General features: G+C 38.5%; 1 protein-coding gene across 1 annotated transcript in view; it reads left to right on the top strand.

Annotated features, from left to right (window-relative positions):
• Nucleotides 1-1,115: 1,115 nt before the first annotated feature.
• Nucleotides 1,116-25,498, top strand: part of LOC129015447 (phospholipid-transporting ATPase ABCA3-like) — a 30,067-nt gene continuing 5,684 nt past the window's right edge. The window contains exons 1-4 of the mRNA XM_054453429.2: nt 1,116-1,694; nt 8,802-8,975; nt 10,183-10,361; nt 12,400-12,534. Coding sequence (XP_054309404.2) covers nt 1,670-1,694; nt 8,802-8,975; nt 10,183-10,361; nt 12,400-12,534 — 513 coding nt within the window. The 5' untranslated portion in view covers nt 1,116-1,669. The remainder of the gene's footprint in view (nt 1,695-8,801; nt 8,976-10,182; nt 10,362-12,399; nt 12,535-25,498) is intronic.

Raw genomic sequence — 25,498 nt, forward strand, 5'->3', positions numbered from 1 at the left:
TTTGAAAGGAATTGTATTCAATCTGTAGGACAAATTGAGGGGTATTACCATCTTAACAATATGGAGTCTTCTGATCATATAAGTGAGGCATCTTTCCATTTACTATGATTTAATTTCTTTCCATTTCTTTCTTATAGTTTTCTGTGTAGAACTCTTGCACTTCTTTTGTTAAATATACTTTGTCATTTTAATTGTTCAATTAAAATTGAACAAATTGTTTAATTTGTTAAGTCTGGTTCTAGCATTGATCCCTAGAAAACTTAAAAGAGACACTTTATCTCTCTATTTTTGTCCCCTATAAGTAATAACATGGTCCTGTGTTCATTTTTTAAAACTTTGAAAAATACGCATATTTCCAAAGATTCTCACATTCATTCATTCATTTATTCAGCAAACATTTATTAAACACCTTCTATGTGCCAGGCAGATACAGATATCTGCCCTTATACAGACTAAAGCCATAGAATTTAATATTTACGTATCAATAAAATTCAGTAAAAATATTTAAAATAGCCTCTGAAAACTTATATCACTTACTTGAATCTTCTATCAGACTTATACATTATATTCAAGTTTTTTTGTTAAAACTTGAAATACCACATATATCTATAAACAACTACCTCTAAAGAAAATGGATAGTTCATAAAGATTATTGCTAAAATTTTGTGAGCTTTTTCTTCCTTTTTATCTTATTTTTAATGTTTGTTTCTAACCATTGTGAGTGAATTAAAATGTATTTAAATTGTTTAAATACCTTCTGGGTGAGGACATAAAAAGAAAAGAGATGTTAATATAAGTGGTTTATAGCTTCATTTAAGTGTTTTTCATGTCTTAACAATATAAGGTGAATTACTGGGGAGATTATCTCTGGGCTTTTAAGAATCACAGTACTGCCACTCACTAGCTGACTAATTTTGATGAAGCTTCTTGACTTTCTGAGCCCTGATTCTATCCTTTATGGATAGATTAATGGAGATGATAATACTCATTATTTAACCCATTTTGATTTTAGACATTAAACTAGATAATGTTTGTGAAAGTATTCTGAAAACTCTAAGGCACTGTATCGATGTATTATTTTACATGATATCTGATTTCTGTCAACTCTCCCACAGGAGTACCAGCTCATGATAGGAGTCAGTAATTGGATGCTCTGGGCGGCCTATTTCTCACGTTCCTCTCTTTGTATTTTATTATCAGTTTTACGTGCATAATTTTCTTTGTCAAGGCAAGTGTCTATTTGGCTGCGGCATGTTTTGAATAAACTTTGAGAGGGAAAGCAGAAACATGGTGTGGGGCCAAATGGGCCTTGGGTTTCTAGGGGATGAAAATGTGGCTTTTGTTGACTCCACAGTGGAAACTCAGAGAATGCTTAGTCTCTCAGCAAACAAAACTTTAGACCTAGAGGGATGGGCCATCTGTAGGAAATAAATTGTTAACTCTCCATCTCACTGAGCAGAGTCATCAGTTTCACTAAGACTATTAAAATACTTATGGATGTTTCATTTTTCCTCTTTGGTTTTGGTGTGATACCACTTAGAGCATGACTAAACTGGTTTCCTAATTGTTTTGCTAGGTTGAACCTGCACCAGTCATCCAAAGCAGTGACCCAACACTTATCTTTATCTTTTTGCTGTTTTATGCCATCGCCACAATATGCTTCAGCTTTATGGTTAGCACGTTCTTCAATAGAGGTGAGTCTGAGATTCCAGTGGTGAGATATTCTCAGTAACTACACTTTAGCTGCCAACTCATCTACAGCCTCTGTTTACACACTCTAACCAAAAAGACAAATATCATATACACGTGAAATGATTTGGAAGGGAATGAAGAGAGCAGTGACAATTAACGTAGCACAGGATACATGTGAAGAAAGACAAAAACCAAAATAAGAGCATGTCTGTGTGTTCTTTCTAACCTTTAGCTGCTACTTCATGTATGGTATTTGTCCAACCCTTCCAGCAGGAAGGGTTGAGATGGAGATGGCTCCTGTATATTCCATTGGAGGGACTGATGTTTGCTAGTATCTGATGATGAGAGTGCTATATGTGAAGAGAAAGAAAATGGCAGTACTGCTTCAATGAAAGAAAGGGTTCTTGCACTTAATTAATAGATCCTCATTGTGTGTCTTCTGTGTATGTGTGTTTTTGTTTTGTTTTGTTTTCTGTTTCGTTTGTTTGTTTGTTTTGAGACAGAGTCTCACTCTGTGGCCCAGGCTGGAGTGCAGTGGCTCAATCTCGGCTCACTGCAACCTCCGCCTCCCGGATGCAAGCGATTCTCCTGCCTCATCCTCCCGAGTAGCTGGGACTACGGGCGCCTGGCACCATGCCCGGCTAATTTTTGTATTTTTAGTAGAGACGGGGTTTCACCATGTTGGCCAGGCTGGTCTTGAACTCCTGACCTCAGGTGATCCACCTGTCTCAGCCCCACAAAGTGCTGGGATTACAGGCATGAGCCACTGTGCCCAGCCTATGTATCTGAAATATACTGTCTGCCCCACAGAGCTAATATTGACCTTCGGGACATGAATATTATATGCACAAAAAGTAGTTTATGAAATACATTAGTCAGGGTCACATGATTTGCAGAGTACAGCTGGGGACCCAGGAAAACCAGTGGTATAATTCCAGTCTGACTCTGAAGGCCTAAGAACCAGGGGAGGTGATGGTGTAAATCCCAGTTCAAAGGCTGGAACAGACTAATGTCCCAGTCAAGCAGGCAGCAAGGAAGAAATGAGAGCGAATTCCCCCTTCCTCCACCCTTTTGTTCTTTTCAGGCCCTCAACAGATTGGATGATGCCTGCCCACATTGGGGAGGACCGTCTGCTTTACTGAGTGCACTGATTCAAATGCTTATCTCATTTGGGAACCTCCTCACAGACACACCCAGAAATAATGTTTAATCTGTATACTCCATGGAGAGTCAAGTTGACACATAAAATGAACCATCATAAGAAGACATGCAGAGAACAATGAAAATTAATGAAGCATAGTGTACACATTGAAAAAAAAAAAGGAAATGGATTAAGATATTCTAGGTTGAAGCCGGGCGCGGTGGCTCATGCCTGTAATCCCAGCACTTTGGGAGGCCGAAGCGGGCAGATCACGAGGTCAGGAAATCGAGACCATCCTGGCTAACACGGTGAAACCTCGTCTCTACTAAAAATACAAAAAAAATTAGCCAGGCGTGGTGGCGGGCGCCCGTAGTCCCAGCTACTCGGGAGGCTGAGGCAGGAGAATGGCGTGAACCCAGGAGGCGGAGCTTGCAGTGAGCCGAGATCGCTCCACTGCACTCCAGCCTGGGCGACAGAGCGAGACTCCGTCAAAAAAAAAAAAAAAAAAAAAAAGATGTTCCAGGTTGAGATAGGCCTGGAAATGCTATGCTTCAATTGAGGTAGGTTTGTGAAGGATTTGAAGATGGGAATGAATAGGAAGTCAGTGGATGCAGCTATACATTCATTCATTTGTTTACATTTTTGGATATCTGTGACCGGGCATGGTGGCCCACACTTGTAATCCCAGCACTTTGGGAGGCTGAGGTGGGTGGATCACTTGAGGTCAGGACTTCGATACCAACCTGGCCAGCATGGTGAAACTCCGTCTCTATTGAAAATACAAAAATTAGCCATGTGTGGTTGGTCACCTGTAATCCCAGTTACTCAGGAGGCTGAGGCAGGAGAGTCACCTGAACCTGGGAGGTGGAGGTTGCAGAGAGCCGAGATCATGCCACTGCACTCCAGCCTGGGCAACAGAGTGAGAGTCCGTTTCAAAAAAAAAAAAAAAAAACGTGGATATCTGAACTTGTACAGTGTCTAATATACAAAGACCAAGAAAAATCATTTCTTTTCCCATTGAGGGCTCACATGCAAAGTGATTTTATGAATTTACAGCCTCACTTGAAGGAGATGAGAATTCCTCATGCTCCATATTCTTGCCAATATTTAGAATTGCCAAGCTTTTAATTGTGCCAAATTAGGGATATGAAATGTTATCGCATAGCAATTTAAATCTACATTTCCCAATTGTTAATGAAGCTGTGTGTTACTAATATGAGTCATGTGTGTTTCCTCTTCTGTAACTGTTAGTGCATTCTGATTTTTTATAGTTATTGAAATTTTCTCACAATATTTTTACTTAAAGTCTATTTTGTCTGATATTCATATAACCACCCTGATCTCTTTTTGTTATTTTCATAGAGTATCTTTTTCCATCCTTTCACTTTCAACCAGTTTGTATATTTGAATCATTTTTTAAAAATCCATTCTGCCACCCTTGCCTTTTTGTGAAGATAAGAATACAGAACGTTGGCCGGGCGTGGTGGCTCACACCTGTAATCCTAGCACTTTGGGAGGCCGAGGCAGACACATCACAAGGTCAGGAGTTCAAGACCAGCCTGACCAACATGGTGAAACCATGTCTTTACTAAAAATACAAAAATTAGCTGGGCGTGGTGATACGTGCCTGAAATCCCAGCTACTCAGGAGGCTGAGGCAGGAGAACTACTTGAACCTGGGAGGCAGAGGTTGCAGTGAGCCAAGATCGTGCCACTGCACTCCAGCCTGGGTGACAGAGCGAGACTTCATCTCAAAAAAAAAAAAAAAAAAAAAATACAGAACTGACATCTACCATTTTGGTATTTGTTTTATATATGTTATATCTTTTTTTCTCTCATAGCTTCCATTTTGAGTCCCATCTAATTTCCTTTTCTGTATATTTTCTAGTTCTTCTCTGAGGGGATAATTTGGATATTACAATTAGTATCTTAAACAATTGAATTTGGATTAATAACAATTTAGCTTTAATACTATACAAAAACTCTTCTGTCAAGCTTCAGCCCCTCTTTGTGTTGGTATTTTTGCAAATTACATCTTTATATTGTGTGCCTATTAACATGTTTATCATTATTTTATGCATTTATCTTTTAAATCATATAGAAGGAAAAAGAAACCATTATCGTAACACTGGCTTTTATATTTGCCTATGTAGTTACCTTCACTGGAGCTCTTTATTTTTTCATGTGATTTCATGTTACCATCTAATGTCCTTTCATTCAGCTGAAAGAACTATATTATAGGGCAGGTCTATTAGCAAATTTTCTTAGCTTTTGCTAATCTGGCAATTTCTAATATCTCTTTTTTTTGAGAGAGTCTTGCTGTGTTGCCGAGGCTGGAGTACAGTGGTGCGATCTTGGCTCACTGCAAGCTCCGCCTCCTGGTTCAAGTGATTCTCATGCCTCAGCCTCCCAAGTAGCTGGGATTACAGGTGTGTGCCACCATGCCTGGTTAATTTTTGTATTTTTTTAGTAGAGATGGGGTTTCACTATGTTGCCCAGGCTGGTCTCTAACTCCTGGCCCCAAGCAGTCTGCCTGCCTCAGCCTCCAAAATTGCTGGGACCACAGGCATGAGCCACCACTCTTGGCCCTTCCTAATTTTTTTAAAAGATATTTTCAAGAGCAGTTTTAGATTAAAAGCAACATTAAGATGAAGGTACAGAGGTTTCCTGTAAACCTTCTGCTCCCCACATGCATGGCCTCCCCCATTATCAGCATCCCACATCAGAGTAGTACATTTCTTACAATTAATAAACCTGTATTAACACATCATAATCACCCAACTCCTGGCAAACTTATCTTTTTACTATATTATTAATTTTTGTCTTTTTTTCTTAGCATGCCTAAAGATTTATTAATATTTTCAAACAAGTAGCTTTTGGTTTCATTAATTTTCTCTACTGATCTCCTGTTTTTAATGTCATTAATTTCTACTCTAATGCTCATTTCTTTTCTTCTCTTACTTTGGATTTAATTTGTTCTTCCTTTTCTAGTTTCCTAAGGTAGAAACTTAGGATTATTGGTTTTAGATCTTTCTTCTTTTCTAATATATGCCTTCAATGCAAAAATTTCTCATGATATTTCTTCTTTGACCCAAGTATAATTTAGAAATATATCATTTAATCTCCATGTGTTTTGATATTTCCCAGTATCTTTCAGTTATTTTTATTTTCTATTTTAATGTCATGTGATTTGAGAACAGACATTGTGTGGTTTTTGTCCCTTTACATTTGTTAAGATGTGTTTTATGACCCAGAATATGGTCTGTCCTGGTGAATGTTCCATGTGAGCTTGACAAGAGTTTGTATTCTGCTGTCATTAAATGAAGTAGCCTGTAGATGTTTATTATATCTCATTGATTGATGGTGTTGTTGAGATCAACTATGTCCTTACTGATTTTCTGCCTGCTGGATCTGTCTATTTCTGATAGAGGGTTATGAAAGTCTCCAACTATGATAGTGGATTCAGCTTTTTCTCCTCAGCATTCTATTAGTTTTTCACTCATGTATTTTGATGGTCTGCTCTTAAGTGCCTACTCTTTAAGGATTGTTATGTCTTCTTGGAGATTTGGCCCATTTATTGTTATGTAATGCCCTTCTTCATCTTTGATAACTTTACTAGCTTTGAAGTGTGCTGAGTCTGTAATGTATATGGCTATTCTTGCTTACTTTTGATTAGTGTTAGCATGGTATATTTTTTCCACCCATTGGCTTTTAATCTACATGGGTTTTCATAGTTAATGTGGGTTTCTTGTAGACAACGTATCATAGGGCCTTATTTTTTTCTAATCCTCTCTGACAGTCTCTTTTAATTGGTGCATTTAGACCTTTGACATTCAAAGTGATTATTAATATAGTTAGATTAATATCTACCATATTTGTTCAATAGTATTCTATTTGTTGCCCTTATTCTTTGTTTCTATTTTTGTCTTCCACTCTTTCTTTGCCTTTTGTGGTTTTCCTTGAGCATTTTATATGATTCCATTTTCTCTCCTTCTTAGAGTATCAGTTGTACTTCTTTTTTCTTTTTTTACTTTTTTTAGTTGTTGCCCTAGAGTTTGCAATATACATTTACAGTTAATTCAAAATTACTTTAAAATAACACTATACTACTTCACTGGTAGTGTGAGTACCTTATAATAACAAAATAATTCTAATTCCTTCCTCCCGTCCTATCATGGTTGTCATTCATTTCACTTATATATAAACATACATAAATACATATACCTAAGATATATGCATACATAAGTGTACATAATCAAATTCATTGTTGATATTATTTTTGTGAATGAACTCTTAGTTGTTAGGTCAGTTAAGAACAAGAAATGTACATCATGATGACAATAGTTAATAATACTATATTGTATACTTCAATTTTTTAACTTTTATTAAGTTCAGAGACACAAGTGCAGGTTTGTTACATAGGTAAACTTGTGTCATGGGGGTTTGTTGTACAGATTATTTCATTACCCAGCTATTAAGCCTAGTACCCATTAGTTATTTTTCCGGATCCTCTACCTCTTCCAACTCTCCACCCTCCAAAAGGCCCGTATGTGTGTTGTTCCCCTCTATATGTCCATGCATTCTCATCGTTTAGCTCCCACTTATAAGTAAGAACATGCAGTATTTGGTTTTCCATTACTGTATTAGTTTGCTAAGGATAATGGCCTCCAGCTCCATCCATGTCTCTGCAGAGGACATGATCTCATTCTTTTTTATGGCTGCATAGTATTGCATGGTGTGTATGTACCACATTTTCTTTATCCAGAGTAAATCTTAAGTACTCTCCCTCCACCCGACCCCACACACACAAATATGAGATGATAGATGTGTCAATCAGCTTGATTGTGGTAATCATTTTACAATGTATACATATATCAAATCATCACATCATACACTTGAAACATATACAATTGTTATTTTCCAATAAAAGTGGGGAAAAAAGATTTTATGTTACTTTCGATTATTACTTCTTTGATGCTCTTCTTTAAGTGGATTAGAGTTTCTAACCTAATCTACATAAAGAGATTCAGATTTCACTTTTCTTCTCTTTAAAGAATTTCTTTTAGTGTTTCTTGCAAGGCAGGTGAACTGGCAACAAATTTCTTCAATTTTTGTTTGTCTAGGAAAGTCTATTTCTCTTTTACATTCAAAGGATAGTTTCACAGGGTGCAGAATTTAGGTTGGAAGTTTTTTTCTTCCAACACTAAATATTTCAATCCTCTTCTGGTTTTGTTTCTGAAAAGAAGTTGGATGTAATTCTTATCTTTGTTCCTCTATAAGTAAGGTGTTTTCTTCCTCTGGCTTTTTTCAGGACTTTTTTTCTTTATCTTTGATTTTCTATAACTTGAAAATGATTTTGCCTAGTTAAAGTTTTCTGGCATTCATCCTGCTTGATGTTCTCTGAGTTTTCTGGATTTGTGGTGTGGTGTCTGACATTAATGTGGGGGAAATTTGCAGTCATTATTGTGTCAAATATTTCTTCTGTTTCTTTCTTTTTTCTACTTCTTATGTACTTATTATGCATTTGTTATACCTTTCGTAATTGTCACATGGTTCTTGGATGCTTTTTACTGTTCTTTTTTTTTCAGTCTTTGTTTTCTTTGCTTTACAGTTCTTGAGATTTTTATCCATATATCCCTAGGCTCAGAGATTCTTTCCTTAGCCATGTGCAGTCTATGAATGAGCCCCTCAAAGGCATTCTTCATTTTGGTTACAGTGTTTTTGATCTTTAGCATTTTTTTCATTCATTCTTAGGATTTTTATCTCCATGCTTATATTGCCCACTAATTTTGCATGCTGTTTATTTTATCTTATTAGAGCCCTGTGCTGAGGGAAGCAATGTTGTATAAAACAGACAAGTTTCTGTTTCTCACACTTATTTTAGAGCACTTATCATCAACAAAAATATTTGTATTTTAGATTCTTGAAGATTGCTTAAATTGACCTTATAATTTTCTTCTTAATTGCAGCGAATATTGCAGTTACTTCGGGAACTTTGTTTTTTTTCGCTGTCTATTTTCCAGCTTCTGGCCTCCGTCTCTACTATAGAGAGATGACACTTATCCAGAAGCTGGCAGCCTGTCTCAGCTCAAATTTTGCAATGTCATTGGGAGTTAAATTTCCAGCTGATGCAGAAAAATGGAGTGAGTATTTACCTTGTAATTTTTACAATGTTTCTAGTAGATATATTTTTGGTATCTGACTGGATATTTATAATTCTAATATTGATTGAGATTGCTAAACTGCCCTTCAAAGAATTGCATTACTTTATTACCACCACCTATAGACATGAGTGCTTCCTCATTCTGTATTAGTATTTCCAAAATTTCCTGCAGCCTCTTCCCACTTCTTTTGGAGTTGCTACCTGCTATCTAATGATAGGTGAAAAGTGACACAGTCTGTTTTTAGTATCCTCCTTCCTTTTACTATCAGCACAGTATCTGTGCAAGAATTCTTCTAGTCTTCTGTCTTTTGCTCAGTATTTATCCCTACTTTTCAATGATTATGTTTTTCTAAAATTTTATATTTCAGTGAATATTTGGCATGGGGAGGGGTGGAGAGAGAGGAACCACTGTCTTAACAACCCATAAGCCTGCTTATTTTTGTTAAACCCTATTTTCCTGATTTTTTGATACATATATAGCAAAAAATTTTTTTTGCCTATGTTCTGGGGATGTTTTTATTTGATGCTTTCTTGTATAGCCTTGTGGCCTGGTATATTGAAGCTGCCTTTCCATGAAGCTATGGCGTGCCTGAGCCATGGAACTTTTTCTTACATATATATATATATATATATATTTTTTTTTTTTTGAGATAGAGTCTTGTTCTGTGGCCCAGGCTGGAGTACAGTGGTGCGATCTCAGCTCATTGCAACCTCTGCCTCCCAGGTTCGAGCAATTCTTCTGCCTCAGTCTCCTGAGTAGCTGGGATTACAGGCGCCTGCCACCACACTCAGCTAATTTTTGCATTTTTAGTAGAAACGGGGTTTCGCCATGTTGGCCAGGCTGGTCTCGAACTCCTGACCTCAGGTGATCTGCCTGCCTAAGCCTCCCAAAATGCTGGAATTACAGGTGTGAGCCACCACACACAGCTATATTTTATTTTTGTTTCAGTCTTTTCCAGTTATTTGCTTGTTTGGGGTATAATAGGGAGCACATTACCTGATTACTTACTGAGATGCCCTCAGGGGCAACCTAAATTCTAAGGGTGCAAGAAAGTGACTGACTCTATCTAGTAGGAATCTCCAGAAAGTATCAACACAATTATTTTCTTAAGTATTTAATTATGACATAGATAAATAACTTTTAATCTCAGTTGGCACCAAATTAAACCCTTCCTGTTATGTCTTAGGAATTGGACTTAAATGGAATAACATCTTCTCATCAACTACACCGGATAACTTTTCTTTTGCCTGTGTGCTGGGAATGTTTTTATTTGATGCTTTCTTGTATAGCCTTGTGGCCTGGTATATAGAGGCTATCTTTCCAGGAAGCTATGGTGTGCCCAAGCCATGGAACTTTTTCTTACAGGTGAGTTATAATTTTTCTGTTATTGATAGAGGCACCCGTCCTTATGAACTTCATTTGTGATATTTATAAAAGCAATCAGTTATTTAGCACTGTCTGTAATAGAATCAGTAGGTCAGGTGGAAGAACCATTTTCATCTACACTCCAGCCATACTAATTCACTAGCCTTTTCCTAATACACTCTAAGCCCTCCGGTAAACATAAATAGTGGTAGATGATAGCCTGTGACCAGCTGGGCATGGTAGCTCACGCTGGTAATCCCAGCACTTTGGGAGGCTGAGGCAGGCGGATCACCTGAGGTCGAGAGTTCGAGACTAGCCTGGCCAACATGGTGAAACCAAAAAATTAGCCAGGCGTGGTGGCGTGCCTGTAATCCCAGCTACTCGGGAGGCTGAGGCAGGAGAATCGCTTGAACCCAGGAGGCAGAGGTTGCAGTGAGCTGAGATCGTGCTATTGCACTCCAGCCTGGGCGACAGAGCGAGACTCCATCTCAAAAAAAAAAAAAAAATAGCTTGAGACCCCAAACTTTACAAATTATGAGTAATCTATCACTTTTATAGGAAAATGTTTTCTAAAAGATTAAACTCTGGCATAAAGAAATTAATATATGATGGGGCCAATGCAGTGGCTCCTGCCTGTAATCCCAGCACTTTGGGAGGCCAAGGCAGGTGGATCACCTGAAGTCAGGAGTTTGAGACCAGCCTGACCAACATGGCAAAACTCCTTTTCTACTAAAAATACAAAAATTAGCCAAGTGTGGTAGCAGGCGCCTGTAATCCCAGCTACTTGGGAGGCTGAGGCAGGAGAATTGCTTGAACCCAGGAGGTGGAGGTTGCAGTGAACCAAGATCGCACCATTGCACTCCAGCCTGCACAATAAGAGCAAAACTCCATCTCAAAAAAATAAAATAAAAATAAATTAATATATGATGGGTCTTTATATGCTAGGAGAGGTTAGTTATGTCTGGGCGCACACCACCTACACTATTTCCTTGGTTAGGTCAGATCTCCTAGAGTCAGAACCTCAGAGAAATGGGGAGGATTTGCATCCTGCCCTCTCTTCTCAATATTTTTTCATATTATCTTTCACTTCTGTATTGCTCAGAAAAGAAGATCCTATAGAGTAATTCTAGAGTATTAGAATACTCCAGTATTCTAGAGTAATAGAATACTGTTTGCTATGGCCTCATCTCTCAGTGGTTTTCTTTTGTCTCTCTTATGATTTTTTTTTTTTTTTTTTTTTGACACAGAGTCTCGCTCTGTCGCCTAGGCTGGAGTGCAGTGGTGCGATCTCGGCTCACTGCAAGCTCCGCCTCCCAGGTTCATGCCATTCTCCTGTCTCAGCCTCCCGAGTAGCTGGGACTACAGGCGCCTGCCACCACGCCTGGCTAATTTTTTTTTTTTTTGTATTTTTATTAGAGACAGGGTTTCACCGTGTTATCCAGGATGGTCTCGATCTCCTGACCTTGTGATCTGCCCGCCTCAGCCTCCCAAAGTGCTGGGATTACAGGCGTGAGCCACTACGCCTGGCCTCTTATGATTTTAATAGAATAGTCTGCTTTTCGGCTGGGCACCGTGGCTCATGCCTGTAATCCCAGTGCTTTGGGAGACCGAGGAGGGTGGATCACCTGAGGTCAGGAATTCGAGACCAGCCTGGCCAACATGGCAAAACCACGTCTCCACTGAAAATACAAAAATTAGCCAGGTGTGGTGGTGCACACCTGCCGTCCCAGCTACTCGGGAGGCTGAGGCAGGAGAATTGCTTGAACCCAGGAGATGGAGATTGCAGTGAGCCGAGATTGCGCCATTGCACTCCAGCCTGGGAAACAAAGCAAGACTCTGTCTCAAAAAAAAAAAAAAAAAAAAAAGAATAGTACATGTTTTATGCCCCGGGTATTCAGACACTAGCCAATTAGCTCCAAAATTTAATTTCAAGAAATTTTGTGCAATCCATCTCAATACAAAAGCTAACAGACCAAAGTATTGTTTAGTGCTTCCTTTCCGTGCCATGGCAGTGATGGTATTTTTTTTCCCTTCGTAGCGCTCTTACTGGTTTGTGGAACCACCTGAGAAAAAAACTGAAGAAAATCAATTTTATGAGAAAATGCAAAGCAAGTATTTTGAAGCTGAACCTACTGATTTGATAGCAGGTATCCAGATCAAACATTTGTGCAAGGTATCGTTTCAAAGATCTTTTATTCTTGATGAAACTGAAGCTTCGTTTACAGTTCATTGTTACTGGAAATACCAAAATAAAAATTAGATGTTAATAACAGGTCATAGCCATCATGTTTACTTCCTTTGAGAAAGATAACATATATATAGTATGTAATCAAAAGTGTCATCTTTCTCCTCCCTCCAGAATATAATTAGATTTTGGTTTTTTCTTTAACATTTATTTTATGTTCAGGGGTACATGTGAAGGTTTGTTATACCGAAAAACTCGGCTCGTAATGGTTTGATGTCCAGATTATTTTGTCACCCAGGTGACACTAAGCCTAGTACCCAATAGTTATTTTTTCTGCTCCTCTCCCTTCTCCCAACCTCTACCCTCTGGTAGGTCCCAGTGCCTGTTGTTCCCCTCTTTGTGTCCATGTGTTCTCATCATTTAGCTCCCACTTTTAAGTGAGAACATGCGGCATTTGTTTTTCTGTTCCTGTGTTAGTTTGCTAAGGATGATGGCCCCCAGTTCCATTCATGTTCCTGCAAAGGAAATGATCTTGTTCTTTTCTGTGGCTGTATAGTATTCCTTGGTGTATATGTACCACATTTTCTTTATTCAGTCTACCATGGATGGGCATTTAGGCTTATTGCATGTCTTTGCTATTGTGAGTGGTGCTGCAATGAATGTACACGTGCCTGTGTCTTTATGATAGAACAATTTCTATTCCTTTGGGTATATACCCAGTAACAGGATTGCTGGGTCAAATGGTAGTTCTGCTTTTAGCTCTTTGAGGAATTGCCACACTGCTTTCCACAATGGTCGAACTAATTTACACTCCCCTAACAGTGTATAAGCATTCCCTTTTCTCTGCAACCTCACCAGTATGTTACTTTTTGACTTTTTAATAATAGCTATCCTGACTGGTATGAGATGGTAACTCATTGTAGTTTTGATTTGCATTTCTCTAATGATCAGCAATATTGAGCTTTTTTTCATATGCTTCTTGGCCACGTGTATGTCTTCTTTTGAAAAGTCTCTGTTCATTTCCTTTGCCCACTTTTTAACGGGATTTTTTTTTCTTGTAAATTTGTTTAAGTTCCTTATAGATGCTGGATATTAGACCTTTGTCAGATGCATAGTTTGCAAAATTTTCTCCTATTCTGTGGGTTGTCTGTTTACTGTGTTGATAGTTTCTTTTGCTGTGCAGAAGCTCTTTAGTTTAATTAGATCCCATTTGTCAATTTTTGCTTTGGTTGCAGTTGCTTTTGGCATCTTCAGGAAATCTCTGCCAGAGAGTTGATTTTTGTATATGGTGTAAGGAAAGCGTCCTATAAACTACAGCTTATATTTTAGCGTGGCTAAAAGTGCTTAACAATTGAATGAAAAATAAGATAATTGTAGTACACAGTATATGCCATTAGGAACATAAATAGAGTGATGATCTGTTAATTAAAGAGAAGGATGGACAGGAGGAACACTTCTGATAAGTTAGGTTATGTTAATGATAAGTTATGTTAATGAAGCATCTCTGAAAACATGGCCATTGTGGATGCCATGACCCTTTCCAACAATATAACCTCAGTTGAACAGAGCCACCTCATCCCAAATTAGGCTCATTTTCCTGGAATAGCCTAGATCCAGTGACTGCTCAAGGTGGGGATATTAAGGCCCAGCTTTTTCCTCCAGCTCCAATTGGCTCTGAATGGTCATCCAAGCTGCAGAACTCCTTGCGTGGTTGACCTTGTTGTCACTGTATGTACTGTAGCCCTACTATTTTCTCTCCCAAATCGGTATCCTTCCTTTCTTCACACAGGTGTTGGTCCCAAGAACACTCCTGCATGCTAATTTCTATCTTATGTAAACTTCCTGGATGCCAGTTTTCATCTTACAGTTTACTTCCCAGGGAACCAGTTAGTGATTACTGATACCCAGAGTTGCCAGAGAAAGTAGATGATAAGATGAGTGGTAGACTCTGGTAAAAGTTAGCAGTACAGTGTTCATATGTGGTGAATTGGGATGATATACGAGGAGGAATAAATGCACCAGTTAGTGACATCCATCAAGCATTTGAAAAATGTGAGAGTATTAGTTATATGGACTATAGAACTGGATAGCTATCTGGGAGAGAACAGATACATGGAGATTGTTTATGATTAACCATCAGAGGCTAGGAGTTATAAAATCTAGTAAGCCTCCCAGGAGACATATAAAGAGATTCTCATCCTCAGTAGCCAAAGAACAGAAAAAAAACTGAGAACTAAGCCCCAGACTTAATCAAAAGAATAGGAGAGCTCTAGAAAAGCTTAAATTCCTAATTTGTGCAGGTTTGCTATACCAGGACTTTGAGTCGATGCTATAAAGGATTGTGGAATTGGGAGCAGGTATAGGTATTTTGCACATGGGAGGAATATGAATCACTGGAAGCAGAGGGTAGACTATAGTTGGCAGGCTTTACGATAGTCCCCAGGGATCCTCACCTCCTGATATTCATGCCCTTGTCCAGTCGTCTCCTGTGTGATCTGTATAATACAATGGAAGTGAAAATGCATGCTTTCTAAAACCAGTTCATAGCAGGTATTGTGAATTTTACTTTGGTCTTCAATTGCTTGCCCTTAAGTAAGTCACCATGTCTTTCAAGCCGCCCTGTGGACTTGCTTCTGTGGAGAAGAACTAAGGCTTCCAAAAATAACCAGTACCAGCTCCCAGCCATGTGAGTGAGCCTTCTTGGAAGTGGATGTCTTGGCTTCTGTCAAGCTTCAGGTGACTACAATCCAAGTCAACACCTTGACTGCAACCTCAGAGAAACCCTGAATCAGTCCCATCCAACTAATCTACTACATGACTGTTTTGCAAGTGGGCCCAGAGAGCATTTATCGAAGCATTAAGAAATGTGCTAATAAGAGGAACACCAGCATCATTGGGAACTGTTGACAGTAAGAGATATTATTACAGAACTGGACTCACTGATAACAATGGAGATATGATTCAAAAATAATAGAGATCAGGGTGTGGCACAGGTGTGAACAATTTTCCTAATCAGTGACAAGTTTGGAGTGGCAGTCTGGGGCACTTGATCCACAAATAATGGTTAATAAAACACAATTTCCTTGAGGCAAAATAGATGGGCAGCCAGTGAGGGCATTGCTCAAACCACACAACCAGAAGTGTGGATGAATGAATCACTAGGAGCCCGAAGCAAGGCACCCAGTAGTAATTCATGGTCTCTTCCACCCTTTTCGGTTTTCAGAGCTGACACCTATTGACTGGAGGAGGGGCTTGATTGCTAGGTGGAAGCAGACTGCAACACTAAAGCAAAGGCACATGATAATGATTACCCTAGTCTTTCTGCAAAAGGACCTATAGCTGTTTGCCTAGGCAATACTCAGGGATACAAAGTGTCATCATAGTCCCCTTGTTTAACCAGGGGTATGTGCAGGCTAGGTAATAAATGGAATCCTGGTCCTTTTCCGGCTTACAGTGGGTACACTGAGACCATGGACACACCCAACGGGCATCTCCACAACTGTCAAGTGTACAATTGGAAACGACATATTTTGTAGCTGGTGTAACCCTTACATTGGCTCCCTGGCCTCTAGAGAAGAGCTGCCCTACAGGGTCAAGTCAAGTTGAATCCTTTGAAACTACTTACCTCCACTAGCCAAGATGGTAAATCAAAAGCATTGTTACATTCTGGGGAAGTGGCAGAGATTAGAACCACCTTTAAAGAATATATTACTAGAGGCCGGGCGTGGTGGCTCACGCCTGTAATCCTAACACTTTGGGAGGCTGAGGCAGGTGGATCACGAGGTCAGGAGATCGAGACCATCCTGGCTAACACGGTGAAACCCCGTCTCTACTAAAAATACAAAAATTAGCGGGTCATGGTAGCACGCACCTGTAGTCCCAGCTACTTGGGAGGCTGGGGCAGGAGAATCACTTGAACCCAGGAGGCAGAGGTTGCAGTGAGCCAAGATGGTGCCACTGCATTCCAGCCTGGGCAACAGAGCGAGACTCTGTCTCAAAAAAAAAAAAAAAAAAAGTATGTATTAGTAGTGATCCCTAGTCATACCCCCATTTAAGTTACCACTCTAGTTCGTGCAAAAATCCACCCAGATGAATGCTGTGGGATGATGGTGGATCTACCACAAACTCAAGTAAATAGTTGACTCAATTGCAGCTGCGTCAGATCTAGTATCATTTGCCTGTGGCAGGAGATTAACACAACCTATGGACATAATGTAAGACCATTGATTTGGAACATCTCTCTTTCCATCACTGTCAGATCAGAGATTTTTGTATTCATTTGAAATGAACACCAATATACATTTACTTGTGTCCAGAGCTATAAAAATTCCTTGGCTGTCTCTCCTAATATAATCTGAAGGGTCATGGACTGGCTATTCATGTGCATCTGGCCAAAGATTTCTTGAATAATACCTTTAAAGCACAGACATCAAAGCAAAAATTGGCAAATGGAATTACGTCAAGCTTAAAAGCTTCTGGCCAGGCACGGTGGCTCATGCCTATAACCCCAGGACTTTGGGAGTCCAAGGAAGGCAGGTCATGAGGTCAGGAGTTTGAGACCAGCCTGGCTAATACGGTAAAACCCCGTCTCTACTAAAAATACAAAAATTAGCTGGGCGTGGTGGCATGTGCCTGTAGTCCCAGCTACTCGGGAGGTAGAGGCAGAAGAATCACTTGAACCGGAGAGGCGGAGGTTGCAGTGAGCTGAGATTGCGCCACTGTACTCCAGCCAGGGTGAAGGAGCGAGACTCCATTTCAAAAAAAAAAAAAAAAAACAAAGGGAAGACACAGTTTACAGAATGGGAGAAAATATTTGCAAACTATTCATCCAATAAGGGATTAATAGCCAAAATAGCCAAAATATAAAAGGAACTGAAACAACTCAATAGAAAAAAAAATCCAATTTAAAAATAGGCAAAAGATCTAAATAGATATTTCTCAAAAGAAGTAATACAAAGGGCCAACAGGTATATGAAAAAATTGTCAGTGCAGCTAATCATCAGGAAAATGCAAATCAAAACCACAAAGAGATTATGTCAACCCAGTTAAGTGGATATTATCAAAAAGACAGGAAATAATAAATGCTGGTAAGGATGCAGAGAAAGGGAAACCCTTGTATACTATTGGTGGGAATGTAAATTAGTACAGCCACGCTGGAAAATGGTACAGGGGTTCCTCATAACCTAAAAATAGAACTGTCATATGATCCAGCAATCCCACTGCTAGATGTGTATCCAAAAGAAAGGAAGTCAATGTATCAAAGATGTATCTGCACTCTCATGTTTATTGTAGCATCACTCACACTAACCAAGATATGGAATCAACCTAAGTGTCCATCAGCAGATGAATGTGTAAAGAAAATGTGGTATATATACACAATGGAATATTATTCAGCCACAAAAAAGAATGAAATCAAGTCATTTGCAGCAACATGGATGGAACTGGGGATATTATGTTAAGTGAAATAAACCAGGAACAGAAAGACAAACATTGCATATTCTCATTCATATGTGGAGCTAAAATAATTCATTCCATGAAAGTAGTGAATAGAGTGGTGGTGACTAGTGACTAGAAAGGGTAGTGCAGAGTGGGGCATAAAAAGGGATTTCTTGACGGGTACAAAAATGCAATTAGATAGAAAGTGTTTGATGGCACAATAAGGCAATTACAGTTAGCAATAATTTACTGCATATTTTAAAATAGGAGACAAGGTTTGGACTTTTCCTCTTTTTTGAGACACAGTTTCACTGTGTCACCTAGGCTGGAGTGCAGTGGCACAATCTTGGCTCGCTGCAACCTCTGCCTCCCTGGTTCAAGCAATTATCCTGTCTCAGCCTCCCAAGCAGCTGGGATTGCAGGCACACATCAACATGTCCAGCTAATTTTTGTATTTTTAGTAGAGACAGGGTTTCACCATGTTGGCCAGGTTGATCTCGATCTCCTGACCTCAGGTGATCTGCGTGCTTTGGCCTCCCAAAGTGCCGGGATTATGGGTGTGAGCCACCACGCTCAGCCTGGACTTTTCCCAATACAAAGGAATAATAAATGTTTGAGGTGATGGATATCCCAGTTACCCAGTTTTGATCATTACAAATTGTAAGCTTCTATCAAAATATCACATGCACCCTATAAATATATACAACTATTATGCACCTATGAAAATTAAAAATAAATTGTAAAAAGTAAAATCAACTTAAACATAAAGTTATGTGGGTATAAAAAACTTGATGCCTTCAAACCTGAGTAATCAAAAAGAAATCTCATAAAGGTAACAGGAAATTACCTTGATAAAACAAAAAATTTTGTGTTTTAGGCCAGTTACCAAAAAGGTAAAGAACCTTCTGTAGTGTGATTGCTTTTCCTTTTGGGAAGCTAATTAGGTATCCTGGAAGTCAAGCCTAATGAAAAGTTACCTGAATTTAATCAGACACAGGAAGTATGTCCAAAATTGTGAATGTATATCATATTATAGAGGAATGTAAACAAGGAAACTGGTATGTGTAGGGGAATACATGGCTCTTAGTAAAAAGCATGAGAAATTTTCTGGTTACATGGAAAAATTCAGATATATCAGGTAAAGCCAAGAGTTTAGAATCAAGTTATCCTGAAAGAAAATATTGCTTTTCTGGCCTTCAAGACAGAACATTGCAGTGTCAGGTCATAATAGGCAAGTTAAAACTGGAGCAAAAGTTACAGGAGATGATGAAAAAGTTAAAGAGAGAATTATCACCCCAGCCAAGCAAAAAGATAGACTTTTCAAGGAGAGAATGAGAGTTGAGGGCAGTGATGTATGATCTGCAAATCATATGCAGTGGATACAGCAAAAGTTGAATTTTTGAGATTTTTGGATTTTTGAGGTGAATCAGAGAAGCTTCAGGAGAAAAACCCTACCCCAAGAAATGAAATTACCATTCTGAATGAAGAAAACAACATTTCTGACCTGAAACTATACAAATTAAATGAATCTCAGGAAGAAACATGGCAAAAATAAAAACTGTCTGCAGTTTAGAAGATAGTTATTAAAGAAATAGATTTTAGAATTAAAAATCAAAACCTCTTGCAGTTTTAGCAAGAGCAGATCAGCACTTCAAGAAAACCTGTTGTTCTCACATAGGGGACCAAATTTTTAGTTTTGTATTAGTAAATTTTTAATATTAAGTTCAATCTTTACAAAGACATTATTCCCTTCTAATTATAGTCAACCTGATTACACACAAATTTCTTGTATAAATTTATTCTTCACAAACCTTATCATACCTTACTCAGACATTCAATGATATGCTTAGACTTTCTGCTTTATCCTATACTTACTTTTTTCTAAATAACCAGTCATTTTACCTTAGGACAAAAGTTATCACATAAGATTTTTTACACAAAATTATTTTATTTTTTCAGCCTTTCTTGTCAAAAATATGTCTTTATATCCATAATTTTCTTTTTTTTTTTTTTTTTTTTGAGACAGAGTCTCACTCTGTCACCCAGACTGTAGTGCAGTGGCACGATCTCAGCTCACCACAACCTCCGGCTCCTGGGTTCAAGTGATTCTCCTACCTCAGCCTCCTGAGTAGCTGGGATTACAGGCACACACCACCATGCCCGGCTAATTTTTGTGTTTTTAGTAGAGACGGGGTTTTGCCATGTTAGCTAGGCTGGTCTCGAACTCCTGACCTCAGGTGATCCCCCAGCCTCAGTCTCCCAAAGTACTGGGATTACAGGTGTGAGCCACTGCGCCCAGCCGATATATCCATAACTTTCCTCTCTATCTCTCTCTCTCTCTCTCTCTCACTCTCTCAGTTCCTGGTTCCTTTCTATCTTGTTTTTATGTATTTCCTAAATTCACTTTTTGAAATAATCTTTAAATAACCTCTGAATTAGACAAAATTATATTTTTTCTCAATAAAGAACACACATATTTATGCCTTATAATTTTTATCAAAAATACATCTTTTTTGTATACTATATACAGAATTATTTATATTGATAGAATTTTAACTTTTAATAACCTTAATTTCTAGTAAGCAATTTTGAACTGTCACATATCTTTACCTTATAGAAAAGAATTATAATATTTTGAAGCATATTTCCCCATAACATACTTTTTTGTATTAATAGACCCAAATATATTTATTTAGTGTTTCTATAAAATTTAAGAAGTCCACAACAAACATATTTATGTTCAGCAATTTTTAATTTTTTGGTCTTATTTGGAAATGACCCAAACACTTAATGAGTATCACTTAATTTAACATAACATCTATTTAAAATTTTAAATTACATAACAAGTTTATCTCATTTATGTTTCTCAAATTTATTGTTAAGATTATACCTAGATTATTTATGAAAGTTGAGATATTAGACAAAACCAGCCATCATTTTAAGCTATTTTCCTGTTATCCACTTTTATAGCCTGTGAATATCATGTGTTTACCTAAGTTAGAACCTTTAACATTAAATATGTGGGTATTTTGCTGATAACACAAAAGTTACGGATGTTTTTATTGAACCAACAGCATTAAATTAGTCCTACTTACCAAGGAGATACATAAAGATCATTCTGTTTTTAAGTTGGGGTTATAATTTTATGACGTTATAACATCTAACAGAGAAACATATAAAACTGTTTCAGCAGTAAACCCAAAAATGTATGGGCAAGATGTATGTTGACAATTTTGAAGACATTTCTATTTTTATTTTAACAATGATTTTAAAGCCAGCTTATTTGTTAAAGATATACATAAGTCACATGAACTAAAAGGAATTTGAATTGATTACTATATATTTTATATGAGTGCTCCTTTAAGTTAATCTGAAGAGAATTTCTTAAGGGATTTTTGGCCAGACTTTACATGTAGACACAACACATAAAATAAAACATGTACATATGTGGAAGCACACCTAAACACACACATATGTACACATACACAAAGATGCTTTAGCTTTTATTTTAGAATTTTAATCATGAGATAGCAATACAACTCACAAATTTATAAAGGAGAGTTAGATCCAATTTATATTTCTGACAAAATGAGACCTGTTTACGTGACTAAACTTTACTTTCTCTGCTAGGTACTTTCTCTAATTAAGACTGTGGACCAAAATTTTTGGTAAAGTAGCTTTCATAGAAGTTTGATTTTTTAAAAAACAAAACACTCTTTTTCTTAAGTAAGTTTAGGATTAAATATTCCAATGCTTACATTTAGCTAGGACTGGCTAAATTGTGTAAGAAAAACAAAATCTCCAAGTAGACTTGCATTTTTAGTAACAAATCTCATCTTTTGTGTGCTGGCCTGGTTTGCTTACTAGTCAATGAACGTAGGGAAGCATTCGAGCAGGTTTCTTTTTTGGCTTTTTTTGCCCTGCCTTGTAGACAAAGCAAAATGTTTATGTTGGAGAGAGATACCTTATAATGTTGATCTGAGCTCAAGATTTTGACTCGTTTGATCTGGAAGCCTAACTTTTATGAACATTTCCCTAGTACTTTTTCTTGTAGACTAATAATCCTTCAATTAACTGTTCCATCACTATAAGTGATTGTTAGCCAGGCGATCCTAAATGGACATTTCGGAAAAATGTTCAGGTTGCTGTAATTTGTCAAGCCATTAATTTGAAAGCCCTTTAAGACTTTTTTATCCTTGGCTGGAATGCCATAAGCAATGAGTTTTATTTCAGCATCAGTAGAAAAGTCAGCAGATTCGGAGTAGGCAGGAAAAATCATAGAGAACTTAGAAGGCTCTCCATGTCAACTCTATAGTTAGAAGTTTTTAAAAGAGTTTGAAAATGACCATTTCAGCTGTGAATGTTTTAAATATAATTTTCCCATTGGTTTAAAAATGTGCTCCAAAATGGCCCATAATGCTGGCTCAAATCCCAGAAAACCTGGCATTCCTTCATGTTTGAGAATCCCATTTTGTTCTTATTAATCTCTTGAGAGCAAAGACAATCCCATTAATCCTGTCAGCAAATGTCAGGAGTGTAGACTGGTGTTTTAGATAATAGTGACCATCCTAGTGGCTTTTAGAATCTGCGTCAACATTTAGAATGTTTTCTTACTCTGAGAATATTTTTAGAAGCAAGCAAGGGGAAAGAGCCAAATCATTTATAGATGCACGTAAGCAAGCCAAAATGAAACCAAAATCAGAGTGTTCACAAAAACTTTAACCCAGGCATGCAGACCAAACAAAATATTACACTAGACATGCAGGCCATGTGAATTCACCAGAAATACATGCCTCAGACCCAGGCTATAAATTATGTAGAATCCAGGATACTCAAACCAGGAGAGTGGTTGTCTTTATACCAGAAAGGACTTGTCATAAAAGAAAGTCTTATCATTCTAGGAGAGAGATAATATTCTTTATTAAGGTGGCCTTACAACCAAAACAAACCCCATATGAAGTCATAAATCACTCACCAAAGTGAGGGAGGATGAGAATCTGAGAAGAGATTCACTAGGGCATAAAAAGTAACTCATGGAAACAGAGAATGCAGAGGCCTCAGTTGTACCACATTTGATTCCAGGGGCTGCTGATTCTTCTGAAGTGAGCTCACTTTGATCGCACTCCTGACACCATTTATATAAACCTAAATAACAGAGAGAGGCTCTCTAAAAGAAAATGGTATTTACTTTGGAATAGAGCATTCATGTGTCTTAGTAAATTGTATATATACTCAGGGAAGCATAGAAAGACAAAGACTTTTAAAGGAGAATTAGGAGGATTATATGATTGTTTCAGATAATTATTTTTGGCTACAAGGATTAATAACAAGCATGGTGCCAATCTGAGGTCAGACAGGCAGTTGCTGGGCAGATGTCTTTACAGAAACATTTTTTGTGTAGGACTGCAATGGCCTTTATACAAGGTTGTGGTTTCTTTTTTCTTTTCTTTTCTTTTTCTTTTTTTTTTTTAATTTTTTTATTTGAGATAGAGTCTCCCTCTGTTTCCCTGGCTGGAGTACAGTAGTGTGATCTTGGCTTATTGCAACCTCTGCCTCCTAGGTTCAAGTGATTCTCCTGTCTCAGCCTCCAGAGTAGCTGAAATTACAGGCACGTGCCACCATGCCTGGCTAGTTCTTGGATTTTTAGTAGAGACAAGGTTTTGCCATGTTGACCAGGATGGTCTCAAACTCCTAACCTCAGGTGATCCACCTGCCTCAGCCTCCTAAAGTGCTGGGGTTACAGGTATGAGCCACTGTGCCCGGCTGCCAGGTTGTGGTTTCTGCAGAGCCTTTTGTGATAGTGCTTGTTACCAGGCATTTGTACATGAGAACGCTCTCTTCATGGCCTTCCCTAGATGTATTTATTAAGGTGTTGTGTTTTTTTGTTTTTTTGTTTTTTAATACAAGTGACCTCATTTTGATTTGGACAACTTTCATACTACATTCTAATCTTCTAATTGAGAACTGTTTCCTGGAAACCCAAACCTGAAAACAGTGCACTTGGAGCTGAGACTAGATGAGAATGAACCAGATTGTTGAAAAACTAGGAACAGGCCGGGCGCGGTGGGTGGCTCACGCCTGTAATCCCAACACTTTGGGAGGCCAAAGGGGGTGGATCACCTGAGGTCAGGAGTTCAAGACCAGCCTGACCAATATAGTGAAACTCCATCTCTAATAAAATACAAAATTAGTTGGGCATGGTGGCACATGCCTGTAACCCCAGCTACTCGTGAGACTGAGGCAGGAGAATCGCTTGAACCCGGTGAGGGCAGAGGTTACAGCGAGTCAAGATCACACCACTGCACTCCAGGCTGGGTGACAGAGTGAGACTCCATCCCAAAAAAACACTAGGGACAAAAAATTCAAACAGATGGAAAAAAATCAAAACCCTTGGGTTGGAAGGTGCTTCATATGTTGATTATGTTTTGAATCAGAGGTGGTACCAGTGTACAATTGAACAGGCAGGACCACTCTGGCTGTTGTGAGGACTGAGTGGAAGAAAGAAGACAAATTGGAGGCTTTGATAGTAGCCCAGGTAGGATATGATGGCACCATGGACTAGGCTGGTGGCACTGGAGATCGCAGTATAAAGATTCAAAACAGGCTAGGTATGCTAGCTTATACCTGTAATCCCAGCACTTTGGGAGGCCGAGGCAGGTGTATCACCTGAGGTCAGGAGCTCGAGATCAGCCTGGCCAACATGGTGAAACCCCGTCTCTACTAAAAATACAAAAATTAACCAGGTGTGGTGGTGGGTACCTGTAATTTCAGGAGGCTGAGGCAGGAAAATTGTTTGAACCTGGGAGGTGGAAGTTGCAGTGAGCCGAGACCGCGCCACTGCACTCCAGCCTAGGTAACAGAGTAAGACTCTGTCAAAAAAAAAAAAAAAAAAAAAAAAAAGATTCAAAACGTGTTTTAGGGTTATAACTGAAGACTTATGTATAGGTTAGATGTGGGATTGAAGGAAAAGGAAGAAACTAATGTGGCTGTTGGTTTTGTGGCTTGAGGAAATGGGGGGTTAGTTGAACAGTTATGAATATGGGAGACCCTGGGGAAAAGTCACAGTTCAGTTAGTTCATTGTTGGTTTTTAAATAAAAGTTTGGGAAATTAAGAGCTTACTTTTGGATACAGGAACTTCAGACATTCATCTAAGTAGAGATTTCAAATAAGCAGTTACAAGCCTGATGCTTAGGTCTATGGAGAAGACAGTATAAGACACCTAGGGAGAAAATATCTACCACCATTTGGGATTTTTAAAAAATTAAATAGTTTTGTTTTTTTTTTTTTGAGACTGAGTCTCCCTCTGTTGCCAGGATGGAGTGTAGTGGTGCGATCTCAGCTCACTCTAACCTCCACCTCCTGGGTTCAAGCGATTCTCGCACCTCAGCCTCCTGAGTAGCTGGGACTACAGGTGCCCGCCACCACGCCCGGCTGATTTTTGTATTTTTAGTAGAGATGGGGTTTCACCATGTTGGCCAGGATGGTCTCAATCTCCTGACCTCGTGATCCCCCTGC

Source organism: Pongo pygmaeus, chromosome 18 (genome assembly GCF_028885625.2).
Source record: "Pongo pygmaeus isolate AG05252 chromosome 18, NHGRI_mPonPyg2-v2.0_pri, whole genome shotgun sequence".
NCBI classification, from domain to species: domain Eukaryota; kingdom Metazoa; phylum Chordata; class Mammalia; order Primates; family Hominidae; genus Pongo; species Pongo pygmaeus.